This window comes from Panthera leo, chromosome C2 (assembly GCF_018350215.1).
Source record: "Panthera leo isolate Ple1 chromosome C2, P.leo_Ple1_pat1.1, whole genome shotgun sequence".
Classification (NCBI taxonomy): Eukaryota; Metazoa; Chordata; class Mammalia; order Carnivora; family Felidae; genus Panthera; species Panthera leo.
In genome coordinates this window covers 46132116-46148498 of record NC_056687.1, presented here as the reverse complement: position 1 = coordinate 46148498, position 16383 = coordinate 46132116, and the positions used below count along the sequence as shown (strand labels likewise).

The 16383-nt window shown below is 35.4% G+C and overlaps 1 protein-coding gene across 1 annotated transcript; it reads right to left on the bottom strand.

Moving 5' to 3' along the window:
• Nucleotides 1-4376: 4376 nt before the first annotated feature.
• Nucleotides 4377-5306, bottom strand: LOC122230336 (olfactory receptor 5K4-like). The gene has a single exon (XM_042956140.1). It carries the CDS (start codon nt 5304-5306, stop codon nt 4377-4379), a length of 930 nt encoding a protein of 309 aa, XP_042812074.1.
• Nucleotides 5307-16383: the final 11077 nt, after the last annotated feature.

Here is a 16383-nt window from a genome sequence, read left to right as displayed (position 1 = left end):
TGTCTTCTGCTGGTTTTAGGCTTTATTTGCTGTTCTTTTCCCAGCTCTTCAAGGTGTAAGTTTAGATCGTGTATCTGAGACCTTTCTTCCTTCTTTAGGAGGGCCTGGATTGCTATATACTTCCCTCTTCTGATTGCCTTTGCTGTATCCCAGAGGTTTTGGGCTGTGGTGTTATCATTTTCATTGGCTTCCATGTGCTTTTTAATTTCCTCTTTAACTTTTTGGTTAGCCCATTCATTCTTTAGTAGGATGGTCTTTAGTCTCCAAGTATTTGTTATCTTTCCACATTTTTTTCTTATGGTTGATTTCGAGTTTCATAGCGTTGTGTTCTGAAAATATGCACGGTATGATCTCAATCTTTTTGTACTTGCTGAGGGCTGATTTATGTCCCAATATGTGATCTGTTCTGGAGAACGTTCCATGTGCACTTGAGAAGAATGTGTATTCTGTTACTTTAGGGTGAAATGTTCTGAATATATCCATTAAATCCATCCAGTCCAGTGTGTCATTCAAATCCATTGTGTCCTTGTTGATTTTCTGTTTAGACAATCTGTCCATTGTTGTAAGTGAGGTGTTGAAGTCCCCTACTATTATGGTATTATTATCAATGTGTTTCTTTATGTTTGTGATTAATCGATTTATATATTTGGGTGTTAGCACATTTGGAGCATTAATGTTTACAATTATTAGATCTTAGTGGATAGACTCCTTAATTATGATATAATGCCCTTCATCTCTTGTTACAGTCTTTATTTTAAAGTCTAGATTGTCTGATATAAGTATGGCTACCTCATATTTCTTTTGGCAACCATTAGCATGATAGATGGTTCTCCATCCCCTTTCAATCTGAAGGTGTCTTTAGGTCTAAAGTGAGTCTCTTGTAAACAGCATATAGATGGATCTTGTTTTCTTATCCATTCTGTTACCCTATGTCTTTGATTGGAGCATTTAGTCCATTGTCGTTTAGAGTGAGTACTGAAAGATATGAACTTATTGCCATTGTGTTGCCTGTAGAGTTGGAGTTTCTGGTGGTGTTCTCTGGTCCTTTCCAGTCTTTGTTGCTTTTGGTCTTTTTTTTTTTCTTCCCATCTTTCCTCCCCTCAGAGAGTCCCCCTTAAAATTTCTTGCAGAGCTGGTTTAGTGGTCACAAACTCCTTTAATTTTTGTTTGTCTGGGAAACTTTATCTCTCCTTCTATTTTGATGACAGACAACCTTACTAGATCAAGAATTCTTGGTTGCATATTTTTCTGTTTCAGCCTGCCAAGTTTCTGTGGATAGGTCTGCAAACCTGATATGTTTTCCCTTGCAGGTTAAGGACTTTTTTCTCCTTGCTGCTTTCATGATTCTTTCCTGAGTATTTTGTGAATTTGACTATGATATGCCTTGTTGATGGTTTTTGTTGAATATAATAGGGGTCCTCTGTGCTTCCTGGATTTTGATGTTTCTGTCTTTCCCCAGGTTAGGAAAGTTTTCCACTATGATTTGCACACATAATGCTACTAACCCTTTTTCTCTCTTTTCATCTTCTGGTACCCCTATGATTCTGATATTTTCCTTTTTAATGAGTCACTGATTTCTCTAATTCTTAAATTGCGTTCTTTTGCCTTAGTCTCCCTCTTTTTTTCTGCTTCACTATTCTCCATAAGTTTGCCCTCTATATTGCTGACTCACTGTTCTGCCTCATCCATCCTTGCCACCGTGGCATCCATTCTACATTGCAACTCAGTTATAACATTTTTTATTTCATCCTGACTAGCTTTTACTTCTTTTATCTCCACAGAAAGGGATTCTAATCTATTTTCAACCCCAGCTACTATTCTTTTTATTGTGATTCTAAATTCTGGTTCAGACGTCTTGCTTGTATCTGTATTGATTAAGTCCTTTGCTGTCATTTCTTCCTGTTCTTTCTTTAGGGGTTTCTTTCATTTCATCATTTTGAAGGAAGAAAAGGAATTAATAAGGTAAAAAAAAATTAAAAACAAAACACACAAAAAATAAAATAAATGATTCTAGATCCTAGGTGTGTTTTGGTCTGGTTGTTGAAAGGAGCTTCATAGATTAGAGAAAAAAGGGAAATATAAGAAAAGGAAAAAAAAGGAAAACGTTTGAAAATTTGAAAAAATGAATACAATGAAATAGAATAAAATGAAATGTTTGAAATAAAATAGAATTTTAAAAATTTACAGAAAAGTAAAAAATATAGTAGAAAAAAATTAAAGAAAAATATTTTAATAAAAATTGAAAATAAAAATACTTTTTTCCTCTTTCTGTATTGAAGAATAAGAAAAGAAAAAGAAAGTGAATAGATGGACCAGTGAACAGACTGAAATACGATTGAAATTACATCGGTTTCCCCTAGAAGTCAACTATGAAGCACTTTATAGTCTGTAAACTAAGCAGGTGGAGAGACTTGTGGTGTTCCTAAAGAGCAAGGTTGGCCCAGTTGGGTGGGGCTTAGTATAACATCTCTGTTCTCCACTAGATGGCGCTGCTTAGCTGACTGGGGTGGATTGTTGTGGCGCTTGTAGGTGTGTATGTGCATGCGTGGGAGCAGTGAAAACTGCCTCACCCAGCTATCCAGTCTCTAGTATTGGAACTTTGTTCTCCCTGATCAGTTATCACACACCCATCCCTTGTCTCTGGCTTCTGTCCACTCCCCACTCCTACACTGTCCATGACCAACCCCAGGCAGCACCTCCCTCCTGAGTTTTATCTTAGATTCACCTGTTTTTCCTGACCCCTTACTTCTGAGGGACTGTGGCTTTGACCTGCTCTACCCCTCTGTAGGAGGGTCTCACTGAGCAATGGCCAGGTGCCTGCTGCACCCAGGAATGTTCACGGGACCATGCCACTGCTGATGCCCAGAGACTGTGGCTGGGTGCCAGCCTGCCCCAGAAAAGGTGAACGCAGTTGTGTTCAGGGATTATGGAACATCACAACACACATCTGGCACCAGGCTTCACCCTTAATGACCAGCAAATGTGGTTGTTTTCCTGGGTCCCCTGGGGTCTTTGCCTGTGGTGGGGGCAGGGGGGGTGGCACACACAGCCTCTACCAGATGTCTTCCTAGCAAGGGAACTGCCTCTCCCTGTGTGGCCTGAAGACCCCCAGACTTCACTTTACTCCTGGGGATTCGCCCCTCCCACCAGAGCACTGCCAAGTATGGAGCTGTGAAGTTTCAGATTCTGCATTCCCCCTGTTTACAGAGTCTTAATGGAAGTTAAACCCTCTCCTTTCTCCTTTCTCCCTTTTTAGTTCAGTCCCTGGGGTTGTTTCCACTTTTCTACTTTCTCTCCAGCTGCTTTTGGGGGGTGTTTTTCCCCATATTCCCCCCTCCCCCCCCTGTCTCCATCCTCTCTGTACAAGCAAAAACAGCTCCCTGCCCTCCCCGGCTTTTCTCTCACCTAGTTTACCTATCTGCCCCATGTACCTGCTGTGTTCTGTGGTTCAGGTTGTGCAGATTGTTGTGTTAATCCTCAAATCAGTTTTATAGGCGTGCAAGATGGTTTAGTGTTGATCTGGCTGCATCTCAGGGACTAGAGACACACAAAAAAACTTCCATGCTGTTCCACCATCTTGGCCACTCCTCCACTCCAACAAACTTCTTATATGCACATCTCCATCTCAGAGAGATGTAAATTGCTATTCTATATTCCATAATACATAACATGATTTATTCTTTAAAAAAATAAAGAACCTTAATTATACTAAAAATTAAAGTAGATCTTAATCTGTTATAGCCAACTTGTTATAATTCATCATTAACTGTTCTACAAAATGTATATGTGACTATATGTGTGTTCCTTCTCATTCCATTTTTTCCCATTCTTGGAGTCTTCTAGATCAAACTTCATTATTTTAAATATACACGACTACAATTAGTTTGCTTCTAGCCTCTCTCCCCCCAGACTAACCTACATGTATCTCTAAGGTCATTTTTCTGAATAGCAATTCGTATTTTATTCTCCTGCCAGGAAATTTTTAATATTTCAAACATTCTACATAGGATCAGATATAATGTCCTCCATTAACTAGACAAGATGAATAAAGGTGACTGTTCTATACATTTAGACACTTAAACTTGATGTTATGTTTATTTATTATGGTTTGGAACAATAGCCTGACACAATTCAGTGAGAGTAATAACAATTGGTAATGAAAGTTACTATTGGATTTTCTCCTGATTTACTCTGGTAATTGTGGAATTTTCAGTAAGATAATGCCAGACAACTTTGAAATTACATTTATATATCTTTTAGCAAACACAGTCTAATGATTTAGAGATTAGTATTTCATATAAATACAACTTTCTCTTTGTCCCTTTTCTATAAATCAGTTTAATGAATTAAAATCAGTTTTCCATAGAAGATGAAGTTTATTTAACAATATTATAATTCTTCATACATTTTTTAAGACCACTTATCACTTCCTTATTTCTTAAGCTATAAATAAAAGGATTTAATAAAGGAATTACAATTGTATAAAAAATTGCCACTGGTATGTCTTTATCCCCTTCTTCAAATGGTCTAATATACATGAGAAGACAAATGTAGAATATTGAGACAGATAGAAAGTGGGATGCACAGGTAGAAAAGGCTTTACCTCGCCCCTCTTTTGATGTCATTTTAAAAATTGTGAAAAGGATGCAAATATAAGAGAACAAGACAGTGGCAATGGTGAAGATTTGAATTGGCATTGAAAAAATATAGATCATTAGTTCGTTGATATAAGGGTCAGTACAGGAGAGTCTGTAGAGTGGAAGAATATCACAAAAAAAGTGGTCAATTTGATTAGACCTGCAGAAAGTTAACCTTAACAGAAGCCCTACATGGATCATGGAATGCAGGTTACTAGCTATGAAGGTCCCTATTGTCATCTGAATGCAAAGTTTCTTTGACATCATGGTATGGTACTGTAGTGGGCTGCAAATGGCCACATAGCGATCATAAGCCATTGCTGCCAGAAGAAAGCAATCTGCAGTTTCAGCAAGGCAGAGAAAATAAAATTGTGCCATGCATTCATAAAGGGAAATCATTTTTCCCTCAGAAAAGAAGTTCTCTAACATCTTGGGGATGATGGCACAGGAACAACAGGAATCCATTAGAGCCAAGTTGCCCAGAAAGATGTACATTGGTGTGTGAAGACGATGCTCCATAGAAATCAGTGCCACCAGGCCAAGATTTCCCACCATGGTGATTAGATAGATGGCAAAGAACACCAAAAACAGGAGAATCTTCAGCACTGGATGATCTGTAAATCCTATGAGGATAAACTCAGTTGTCAAAGAGTTATTTTCCTTAGCCATTCCTGGCTTTTCAGCTGAGATAGAAGTTGTAAAGAAATGAAATTCTAAATTAGAGTGTGTTTATTCTCCCCTCTAATTTCCCCACATACAAAAAGAAAGAAGCTATTTTATTTTATATTTTATTTTATTTTATCTTATTTTATTATTTTTTATTCTCAAGTTAGTTAACATACAGTATAGTCTTGGCTTCAGGAATAGAACCCAGTGATTTATCTCTTACATATGACACCCAGTGCTCATCCCAAAAAGTGCACTCCTTAATGCCCATCACCCATTTCCCCCATCCCCCTACCTCCATCAACCCTGAGTTTTTTCTCAGTATTTAACTCTCTTATGGTTTGCCTTCCTCTCTGTTTTTATCTTATTTTTCCTTCCCTTCCCCTATGTTCATCTGTTAAGTTTCTCAGATTCCATATATGAGTGAAATTATATACTATCTGTCAAATTAACAACTCAGGAAACAACAGATGTTGGCGAGGATGTGGGAGAAAGGGGAGAACCTATTACACTGTTGGTGGGAATGCAAACTGGTGCAGCCACTCTGGAAAACAGTGTGGAGGTTCCTCAAAAAATTAAAAGTAGAACTACCCTATGACACAGCAATTACACTACTAGGAATTTATCCGAAGGATACAAAAATGCTGATTTGAAGGGGCACATGCACCCTAATGTTTATAGCAGCACTGTCAACAATGGCCAAATTATGGAAAGAGCCCAAATGCCCATCCAGTGATGAATGGATTAAGAAGATGTGGTACATATATATAAAATGGAAAGAAGCTCTTTTTAAATCATCCTATACTGTTTCCTACAAACTAGCACATGCACACTAGGTTAAGTCTGTGAGAAAAAAAGTATCACAGATTGTGTACACAGGGATCATCTAAAAATGTCCAGTGTGAACTCTCAGGACAGAAAGGCTTTTTCTGCATAAATTATCCAATGATAATGTACAAATTCCTAGACAGTATATATAATTTGGCATTTCTAAAATTAGAAGACATTTTCTAATGGTATCTTTTTCTCCAAGGAAAGAAAAAATAAACATATTTTAGATACTATGGAATTGATATGATGTTGGAAATAAATTACTTTAGATATTCTAAATGTCTAAATGTATTATTTTTAAAACCTCACAGACTCACAGTGGATTTTAAAAATGGCTTCTTGGAGCACCTAGGTGGTTCAGTCAGTTAAGTGTCTGACTTTTGATTTCAGTTCAGATCATGATCTCACTGTCATGAGTTCAAGCCCATGTCACTCTCCATGCTGAGTCTCCCTCTCTTTCTGCCCTTCCCCTGCCTGCTCATGTGCACTCACTCTCTCTCTAAAAAAATAAATACAAACTTAAAAATTGTTTCTCTAGCTTAGTATTTCTTCACAGTTGAGCTTACCAAGAGATATTTTAAGGCAATACCTATTCATCCTTTAAGACTGGGTAAGAATATATGACATTTAAAATTTGTCTTCACAAATTAATTTTGATACTGTTTTTATGTTTGTTTCAACATGTTCTAGATTCTATTCCTAAAATGGCATGACACATTCCTCCAAGAAGTTACTATTTTTTAATTATCCATTTATTCTAGTACTTTCTAGTTTAAGTGTTTTACGTGCATGTCTAACATTATGAGATTTGGTTATCAAGTTTCCATTCACAATGTTTACATTCCTTATGATAAATACCTGTCTTTTATCCTTTTATACTTCTGTAAAAACTAATGTTGTTGTTTTTGTGAATTCTGTGAAGATTTTACATATATTATATGATTATTTGTGTTTATAAACTCATGGTTTAATCCACTATAGATTTATTAAAATTCAATGATCACTAAATTTATACTTATTATAGTTTGGCAACCATGATATTATCAGAAACATGCATTTTAAATAATGCTAAAATTATTTTTCTTTTCTTCCAAAGATTGCTGAAAGTCTTTGTCCTCATCATTTTTCAGATAGATAATTTTGGAGAAGAGCCTGTAGGTTGTTCAAAGTATATTGTTTTAAAAACATATATACTTGGTTAGTCTTTTTTTCTAGTTCTTATCCTTTGCTACACTAAATTTACTATACTATTTTTCTATTTGCTCACTTGGTATGGTAAGGTTTTCTGGAATTTTATCACTAAGGAGTTATAATCAAATGAAAAAATAAGTTGCCTTTTATGTTTTAGGTCTATAACACTGCAAAAAAAATTTCACAATTATAGTGTTTTGGAAAAACTTAGTAAAAATATTCAAAGGCAGCTTTTTATCATTATTTTAGCAATATCTACTGGTAAATCACTACATGGAATCTGGTTTAGTTTTTGATAATCACTATTTTATAGAGAAGATACTGAATTAGAGTAATAATGAAAATTCGTTTTATCTCCCTAGTTTAAAATGTAAATTATGCTACTGAATTAGAAATCAATTTTATTCTATCTCCCAGAATTATATTACAGAGTCATTTATAGCCTTACCTGTATATTTATTGGTAACACAATGATACTTTAGAAGTCAGGATAGGTCAGAATGGTCCACTGTACTGTGTCTTATTATGGCTTTCCATAGTATCTTCAATTAAGAGACAAACCAAAAAATTATTAAGTAGATAAACATGCATCAGAAATTAAAATGCTGACATATTTTAGGGAAATGCATATTTCTGCATTTTAATATTTACATACATTAGAAATCAGTTCTCATATTTTGAGTTCACTGACAAACATTTTATAGTAGCTGATTGACCATGTGATATTTGTTATTAGAGAAATTAAGAATAAAAACCTTGCTCTTTAAAACATTTGGGAATAGATTACGAAGATATGTGACACTCTACCAGTAGGTTGGTGACAATAATTATGTTAGCCTTAGGGCAAAGTTAAAGTTTTACATTGGTTCTAAAGGGATTTCCTTGGCATTGGCATCAGGGTATTTCTGCAAAGACTCTTAACCTGAGAGACATGGTTCCCAAAACACAGATAAACCAAAAGGCATCAATTAAAGATGGATATCCTTTGGGATTCTGAAGTTAAATGAAATGGACATCACTCAAGTCAGCTTAAGTGTAATACAGATTTTTCACAGGATCTTCTTCTCTCAAATCTTCTTTACTTGAAAACCGTAGTGAAGAGAAAAGAAATTCATGCTGATCACATAATAGACAAAGTAGTAGTTAAACCAAGATTGGGAGAGAGATTTGGATTTGTGGAAAAGAGGCAAAAATGTGATGTGATCAACCAGGGTTGCAATCTTCTTCATTCCCTTTGATGAATCTGACCAAATGCTGTAGATTCATTCTCTGAAACAACTCAGACACTGTGTTGTTTCATTTCACTTATGCAACATAAGAGAACTTTTTTTTGAGAGAGAGAGAAAGAGAGAGTGAGTGGGGGAGTGGAGGGAGAGAGGGAGGGAGAGAATCTTAAGCAGGGTCTACTGCATGGAACCTAATGTGGGGCTCCATCTCAAGACAGTCAGATCATGAATTGAGTCAAAATCAAGAGTCGAACATTTAACCAACTGAGCCACCCAAGCACCCCATATAAGAGAACTTTTTGACTGGTTTTCCATATCCATCTTTTTCTATTGTACATATGCTCTTATGGACTGGAAATGTTTTTAGCTGTTCATTACTCTCTAAACCAAATCTTTGTCTTTTGTCTCAGTCTTCCAAGGACTCCATAGACTGGGTTTATATCACCTATGACTTTATTTTCTACCATACACCTCTAAGACTCTTATCTTCAGAGACATACTTATGAATTTTCTATTCATTGATGCACTGGAGCTACATCCTGACTTAGAATATTTACTCAGAATTGACTTCTTTGCTAAAATGCCCTCTTTGACCTCCTACTCTGTCCAAGTCTTATTCAGTCTTTATAGGAGTTCTGATTCTCTGCATGAAGACATCTTCAATTTTCTGATCTGCAAAAATACTTATTGTCTTTATAACACAAAGAGCTCTTAGCCAAGTTTCCCTTGTATATTTGTCCAGCTGTTCTCATATGAAAATTGTTTATTCTCAGGGGGATTTTCTTTTTGACTTTCCATACTGCACATCTCTTATAGTTCCAGATAATATAGGTCCTCAAAGAATGCTTCTTAAGTTGGTTGCAGAAATTTCAATTAAATTAAATTAAACATGTATAGAGTGATTACTATAATAAACAAGTCATTGGGTCAGCATTGAGTCGAGAGTAGCTCACAGTCAGGCGAGGGTTGGGAAGCAAGCTTCATAGATAAATAAGAAATAATCCTAATGTAGCTACCAACTTAGAGAGTAAAATCACTTACACAAATGTATATAGAACAGCTCAGACCAAGTTAAATATCAAAATAGAACTATAAGCAAGTTTTATGGGAACACAAAGAAGAACATAACTTATAAGACTAGGGGAAGACATTTCAAAGAAATGACATTTTGTGTGATTCTTGAAGGATAAATTAGATTTCAGTAAACAGAAAATATTTTTGTAAGTTTTTTTAGGCTGAAGGAGGATCATGATTAAAGGTAAAAGCATGGAAGTTTCAAAATATAGGCATATTTAAGGAATGGAGAGTAAGCCAGGGCATCCAGCCAGTCTGGATGCATGCTAGGATAGGAAGAGGAGTTAGGAGTTTCAGGTTGTAACTGGTTCTGCTTCTGCCCCCTCTATTTTGATGACACCAATCTCTCACCAAGATCAGACTCATCTCCTAATCACCAAATCAAAAGCACATTTGTCAATTATTATCTTAATTAACTATATTATATAGAATTATTGACCACACTCTGAAACTCATTGCCTTATCAGACCTCTGTGATAACATTTTTTGTATCTACATCTCTTCCCCTTCCCCCACCCCATGGCATGTTTTGTATTAGATTTTCCTTTCCTTGCAAATACACATTTGTTGAAATAGTGTATCCTTGAGTACATTTACAAAATCATGACACTTTGTTTTAAAAACTAACTGCTAATTTTTAAAAGGATTTTCCCAATATTTAGCTAGTAAATTTCCATATTCCCTTGCAATCAGCTGCTCTTATAAACTAATGAGACTGTGCTTAATTTTTATTTATTTTTAAAATGGTATAAACCTCACTGAAATTCTCTGGAATATTTTCATGTAGGTGAGAAAATTCTGTTTCCAGGTTTTTAAATTTTTTTAATGTTTTTATTTATTTTTGAGAGAGAGAGAAAGAGAGATACTGACAGTGAAGGAGGGGTACAGAGAGAGGGAGACACAGAATCTGAAGCAGGCTCTAGGCTCCGTGCTGTCAGCACAGAGCCCCACCCGGGACTTGAACCCATGAACCGAAGTCAGACGCTTAACCAACTGAGCCACCCAGCCACCCCCTATTTCCAGGTTTTTAAAAAAATATATGCAGACATGAGGGGCGCCTGGGTGGCTCAGTCAGTTGGGCGTCCGACTTCAGCTCAGGTCATGATCTCATAGTTTGTGGGTTCGAGCCCCACATCAGGCTCTGTGCTGATCTCTTGCTCAGAGCCTGGAGCCTGCTTCAGATTCTGTGTCTCCTTCTCTCTCTGCCCCTCCCCCACTCACACTTTGTCTCACTCTGTTTCTCAAAAATAAATAAATGTAAAAAAAAAAATTTAAAAACAAATATATGTAGACATGAAAAACTTTAGTATGTTATTCATATAACTTGGCCAGAAAATCATATCAGGATATATGGAAACATCCCAAATATATTTTCAAAATTCTTCCTTTTGAAAAGCAGTTGCATTTTACTTAAATATCATATTGATATCAGAGGACAAAATAAAGATGTTAATGACTTATGAAACATTTGTTGAATAGGAACTTACCAGATAATAGAGCAGCAAATTTAGAACACTTATCTTTTATTAGCAGAAAAATATATAACTCATCTTAAATTCAGCAACTCTTTTAAGTATTAGCATGATAATACTTAGTTGAGTGAACCTCTCAACTGTACATGGTCACTTGTCTCATTTTAGGAGTTCATAAAGATCAAAAATATAAGAAATAACAAATATTGGCAAGGATGTGGAGAAAAAGGAACGCTTGTGCACTGTTGGTGGGAATGCAAACTGGTGCAACCACTGTGGAAAACAGTATGGAGGTTCCTCAAAAAATTAAAAATAAAATTACCATATGATCCAGTAATTCCACTACTGGGTATCTATCCAAATTTTATGCTAAGCGACATAAGTCCATCAGAGAAAGCCAAATACCATATGATTTCACTCATATGTGGAATTTAAGAAACAAAACAGATGAACGTAGGGGAAGGGGGGAAAAGAGAGGGATGCAAACCATAAGAGACACTTAACTATAGAGAACAAATGGAGGGTTGCTGAAAGGGAGGTGGGCGGGGGATAGGCTAAATGGGTCATAGGTATTAAGGAGGGCACTTGCGATGAACACTGGGTGATATATGCAAGTGATGAATCACTAAATTCTACTCCTGATACTATTATTACAATATATGTTAACTAAGTAGAATTTAAGTAAAAACTTGAAACATTAAAAAAAATTTAAAAACACAAAGAATATGAAAACACTAATTCATAAAAACATACGTACTCCTATTTGCAGCATTATTTATAATAATTAACAGAAGCAACCCAAGTGTCCATCCATAGATGAATGTACAAAGAAGATGTGGTATATATATATATATATATATATATATATACATATATATATATACATATATATATATACATATATGTATATATATATACATATATGTATATATATATATATAGAATATTATTCACAATGGAATATTATTCAAGCATAAAAAGAATGAGCTCTTTCCATTTGCAACAATGTGGATAGAGCTAGAGGGTATAATGCTAAGTGAAAGAAGTCAGAGAATGTCAAATATATTGTTTCTCTCATATGTGGAATTTAAGAAACAAACAAAATATTCTCTTAAATATAGAGAACAAACTGGTGGTTACCAGAGGGGAAGTAGGTGGAGGGATGAGTGATAGAGATAAGGGGATTAAGATTACTCTGGTGAGCACTGAGTAATATATAAATTATTGCATCACTATATTGTATACCTGAAGCTAATACTGTATATTAATTATATCAATAAAAAGATTTTATATAGAATCTCATATATTAAAGATCCTTTTCATAAAAATTAACCATATTAATGACATCCTATATCTTTTTGTGCACTGTGTGCTTCAGCTTCTGTGCTGCAGTAGCTGGCCTCTGATGAAAATGATTTTTGAATGGAGTGGTATTTCTTACATTCTAATTCATTTATTCACCATGCAATAGTTTTTAATTATAAAGGTATTTTTTAACTTGTTGCTATATTGTTTTTCTCTACTATTTCCACCAATTTTTAAACCAGTGCAGATAATTTTTACTGCATAAAGAGAAACAAGCATTTCACCACTGATATGCAGATCTTACTCGATTTTCAATGGGGTTATATCCTGATAAACTCATTATAAGTTGAGAAAAAAACATCACAACTTGAAAATATCCTAAGTCAAAAAGGCATCAATACACCTGATGCATCAAAGCTTAGCCTAGCGCACCATAAATGTAACCAGAACACTTGAATTAGCCTATGGTTGGGCTAACAGTTTATTTTATAATATTTCACAATACAGTGTTGAATATCTCATGGAATTTATTGAATACTGTATTGAAGATGAAAACCAGAATGGTTGCATGTGTACAGAATGGTTGTTAATGTATTGGTTCTTTAGCACCTTGACTGCATGACTGCTGGGTGCTGCAGCTCATTGTTCTGGTCAGCATTACAAGAGTGTATTCCACCTCATATCCCTAGCCTGGAAAAAGAACAAAATCCAAAACTTGATGTGCAGGTCCTACTGACTGTGTATCACTTTTATACCTTCCTAAATTTGAAATATTACAAGTCAAACTATTGTTAAGTCAGAACTATCTGTATGACTTTTCATTTTTACTTAAAAAATTTTTTTAATGTTTTTTTAAATTTTTGAGACAGAGAGAGACAGGGCATGAGCAAGGGAGGGGGAGAGAGAGGGAGAGAGGGAGAGAGAGAAACAGAATCTGAAGCAGGTTCCAGGCTCCAAGCTGTCAGCACAGAGCCTGACATGGGGCTCGAACTCACGGACTACAAGATCATGACCTGAGCCACCCAGGCACCCCTCATTTTTACTTTTAAGTAAGTAACCTCAATAAGGGCTTCTTAACTTTTATCATTTAATTAAATTTATAAAGTAATGGAATGAGTATTGCATAGTGATAGTTGGCAATCGCTGATCAGCTGCTTTGCTTTAGGCACTCTTCTCACTCATAAAATTTATAACATTCCTGTGAAGTAAGTTATATTATGATTCCAATTCTATAGATGAGGAAACTAAGACACACAGACACCAAGTAAGGTCAAGTAACCACCCCAGGTTCTATACTGTATAAGTTACAATATTTGTAAGATTTGAACCCAGTAAGTTTGACTCTAGAGCCCAGGGTCCTACTGCTAATCACCATATTATATTGTTTTATGTTAAATGATATTAAATACAGACTTGTAAAAAATCTCAAATTTTTCATGCCCTCAGTGCATTTTAAAAAATGTTTGTGTATTAATAAGAGCAATAGTTCTGTTTTCAATAGCTGATACCACAAAGCACATTTCAGGTTGAGTTTCACTATTAATGATAGATAAAAACTCAGATTTCTGAAGAAGTTCTTGATAATTTTCACATATTCTTTACACCTTTTTCAGATGACATTAGAATTATTAGTTTTACCTCCAAAACTGATAAAGTGCTTATAAGGAATTTAAGGGAAATGTCAGTTTGACCATTTTCTTCCTTTTCCTCCTCTTCTTCTTAGCTATATGTAGATAATACCATTAATTTTGAACATTTCTTTGCAGAAATATATTTAGGTCACTTGAACATTTCATAGAAAAGTTGAGTTAAAATTAAGATAAGATAATCTGTGAAGTCATTTATCTGAGCACACGTAAACTACTGTATATCATGAAGGCTGAAAACAAAGAAACAAGCATGGCAGTCACTACCAATACTTGCAAGTACAGAATTCCATCTTGTTTCTCAATATATCTCACATACCATGACTCACACATAACCAGTTGGCCCAGTGCCCTTTCAGAGAATCACTAAAATTTGTTCATCTCTAAAGGAAAATCAATCATTTATAGATTTTCACTGAACAAAGGCAAGGCAAGATTTACAAAAGAAAAAAAAAAGCTATGTGAACTATGAAACTTAAATTTTTCCTTGAGCAAGCTAGTTGTCCAGTTACTATCAGGGAGATCAGTCTTTCCTGAGATAGACTGATTAACGTGATTGTTTTTTTCTGAAAAATTTTGTGATCTGACCTAAAAAGTATATATGGCATGAACATCTATGGTTAAGGGCTCCTTGGGACTTTGGGTTGCCTTTGCCCCACCTCCTCAGTTAAATGAAGACTGTATTATTTCCTCATTATAATTCCCTCCTTTTGGTCACTCTCAGCTACCAGAGCAATCAAATTCATCAGGAGAGCTTCAGCATCATGTTGATGCAATATTAGCAACTGAATATTAGCTCCTGTAAATGGTTGGAAGTAACATTTTAAGCACGTGGATATTAGTACTGAACAGAAAGAATTATGAAGACTAAGAGGCTGAATATACAATGAATATACAATAGATAAAAGTAGAACTCTTACCCACAGTCTGCAGCAACCTGTATCAGAAACTAACCCTATATATATGAAATTCATTGTCAAATTGGTTTCCATACAACACCCGGTGCTCATCCCAACAGGTGCCCTCCTCAATGCCCATCACCCATTTTCCCCTCCCTCCCACCCCCCATCAACCCTCAGTTTATTCTCAGTTTTTAAGAGTCTCTTATGATTTAGCTCTCTCCCTCTCTTTTTTTTCCCTTCCCCTCCCCCCCATGGTCTTCTGTTAAGTTTCTCAGTATCCACATAAGAGTGAAAACATATGGTATCTCTCTTTCTCTGTATGACTTATTTCCTATATTTTCAATAAATCCAGAAAGCCAGCCTGTTATAAGTCAGACTTGTAGGAAGTCAGACTGCTGCCTCTAGTAACAATCCAGGAAGTTAAACGATAACTTCTGTAACAATCATCAAGTGACCAGGACTTAATTACAATCAGCTTTCTAATTTTTGTCTCTGTTTATAACTTAGAATAAGACAGAGTGCCAAATATATACCCATGATCCATCACATAGGATGCCTCACTTCCAGTTAGCCCACCTACAGCTTCCTCATGCCAGTAGTCTTCAATGAAGGCAAAACTGAAGCCTTTCCTTTTTTCCACTATAAAGTTTCCCGCTTCTTATATGCCTTTGAGTCTCTGCCAAACAAAAGTGATGACAGCTGACACCCTTGCTACAGCGAGCTCTGGATAAATAGCCTTTGGATTTTTTTATTTGGTTGCTCTTTGTTTATTTCCACTGGATAATGACTGATATTATGAAACATTTGGAATGCACTTTGTACCTTAATTAACTGGTAGCTATGCTTTAACTGAAGTGTGCAGCTCATCATTGGGTATCATATTAACCCAATCTTGCCAGGGCAGCAATTAGTTGAGATCATTCCATTATCTAGAACTATTACAGCTAATAAACCTATCCTAGTCTGTAGGTGTCTCAGATATGTCCTGGTAAATTACCGTATCAATAAAATATGAAGTAACCAGGAGATTTGTTTTACATACATAGAAAGGTCAGATAATAACATCAAAATATGCATTTTGCATCAGAATATAGTAAAAGTCAACCTGAAATGTACCTTGTGATACTAACTATTGAAAACAGAACTATTGCTCTTAATACTACATAAACATTTTTTTAATGCACGCAGGGCATGAAAAACTTGAGATTTTTAAAAACTCGAGATTTTTTTTTAAACTCTGTATCTGATGTCATTTAACATAAAACAGTATAATATGGTAATTAGGAGTAGGACTATAGTGCAAATATTTTTCTTCTGTTCCATACTTTTCCTTTTCATTATGTGGATTGTTTCTTTTGCCATGCAGAAGTTTTAGTTTGAAGTAGTCCTGCTTGTTTATTCTTGCTTTTGTTGCTTGTGCTTTTTGGCATGAC

Excerpts from the sequence above, each read along its gene's own strand:
- LOC122230336 (XM_042956140.1), bottom strand. The coding sequence starts at position 5,306 with ATGGCTAAGGAAAATAACTCTTTGACAACTGAGTTTATCCTCATAGGA.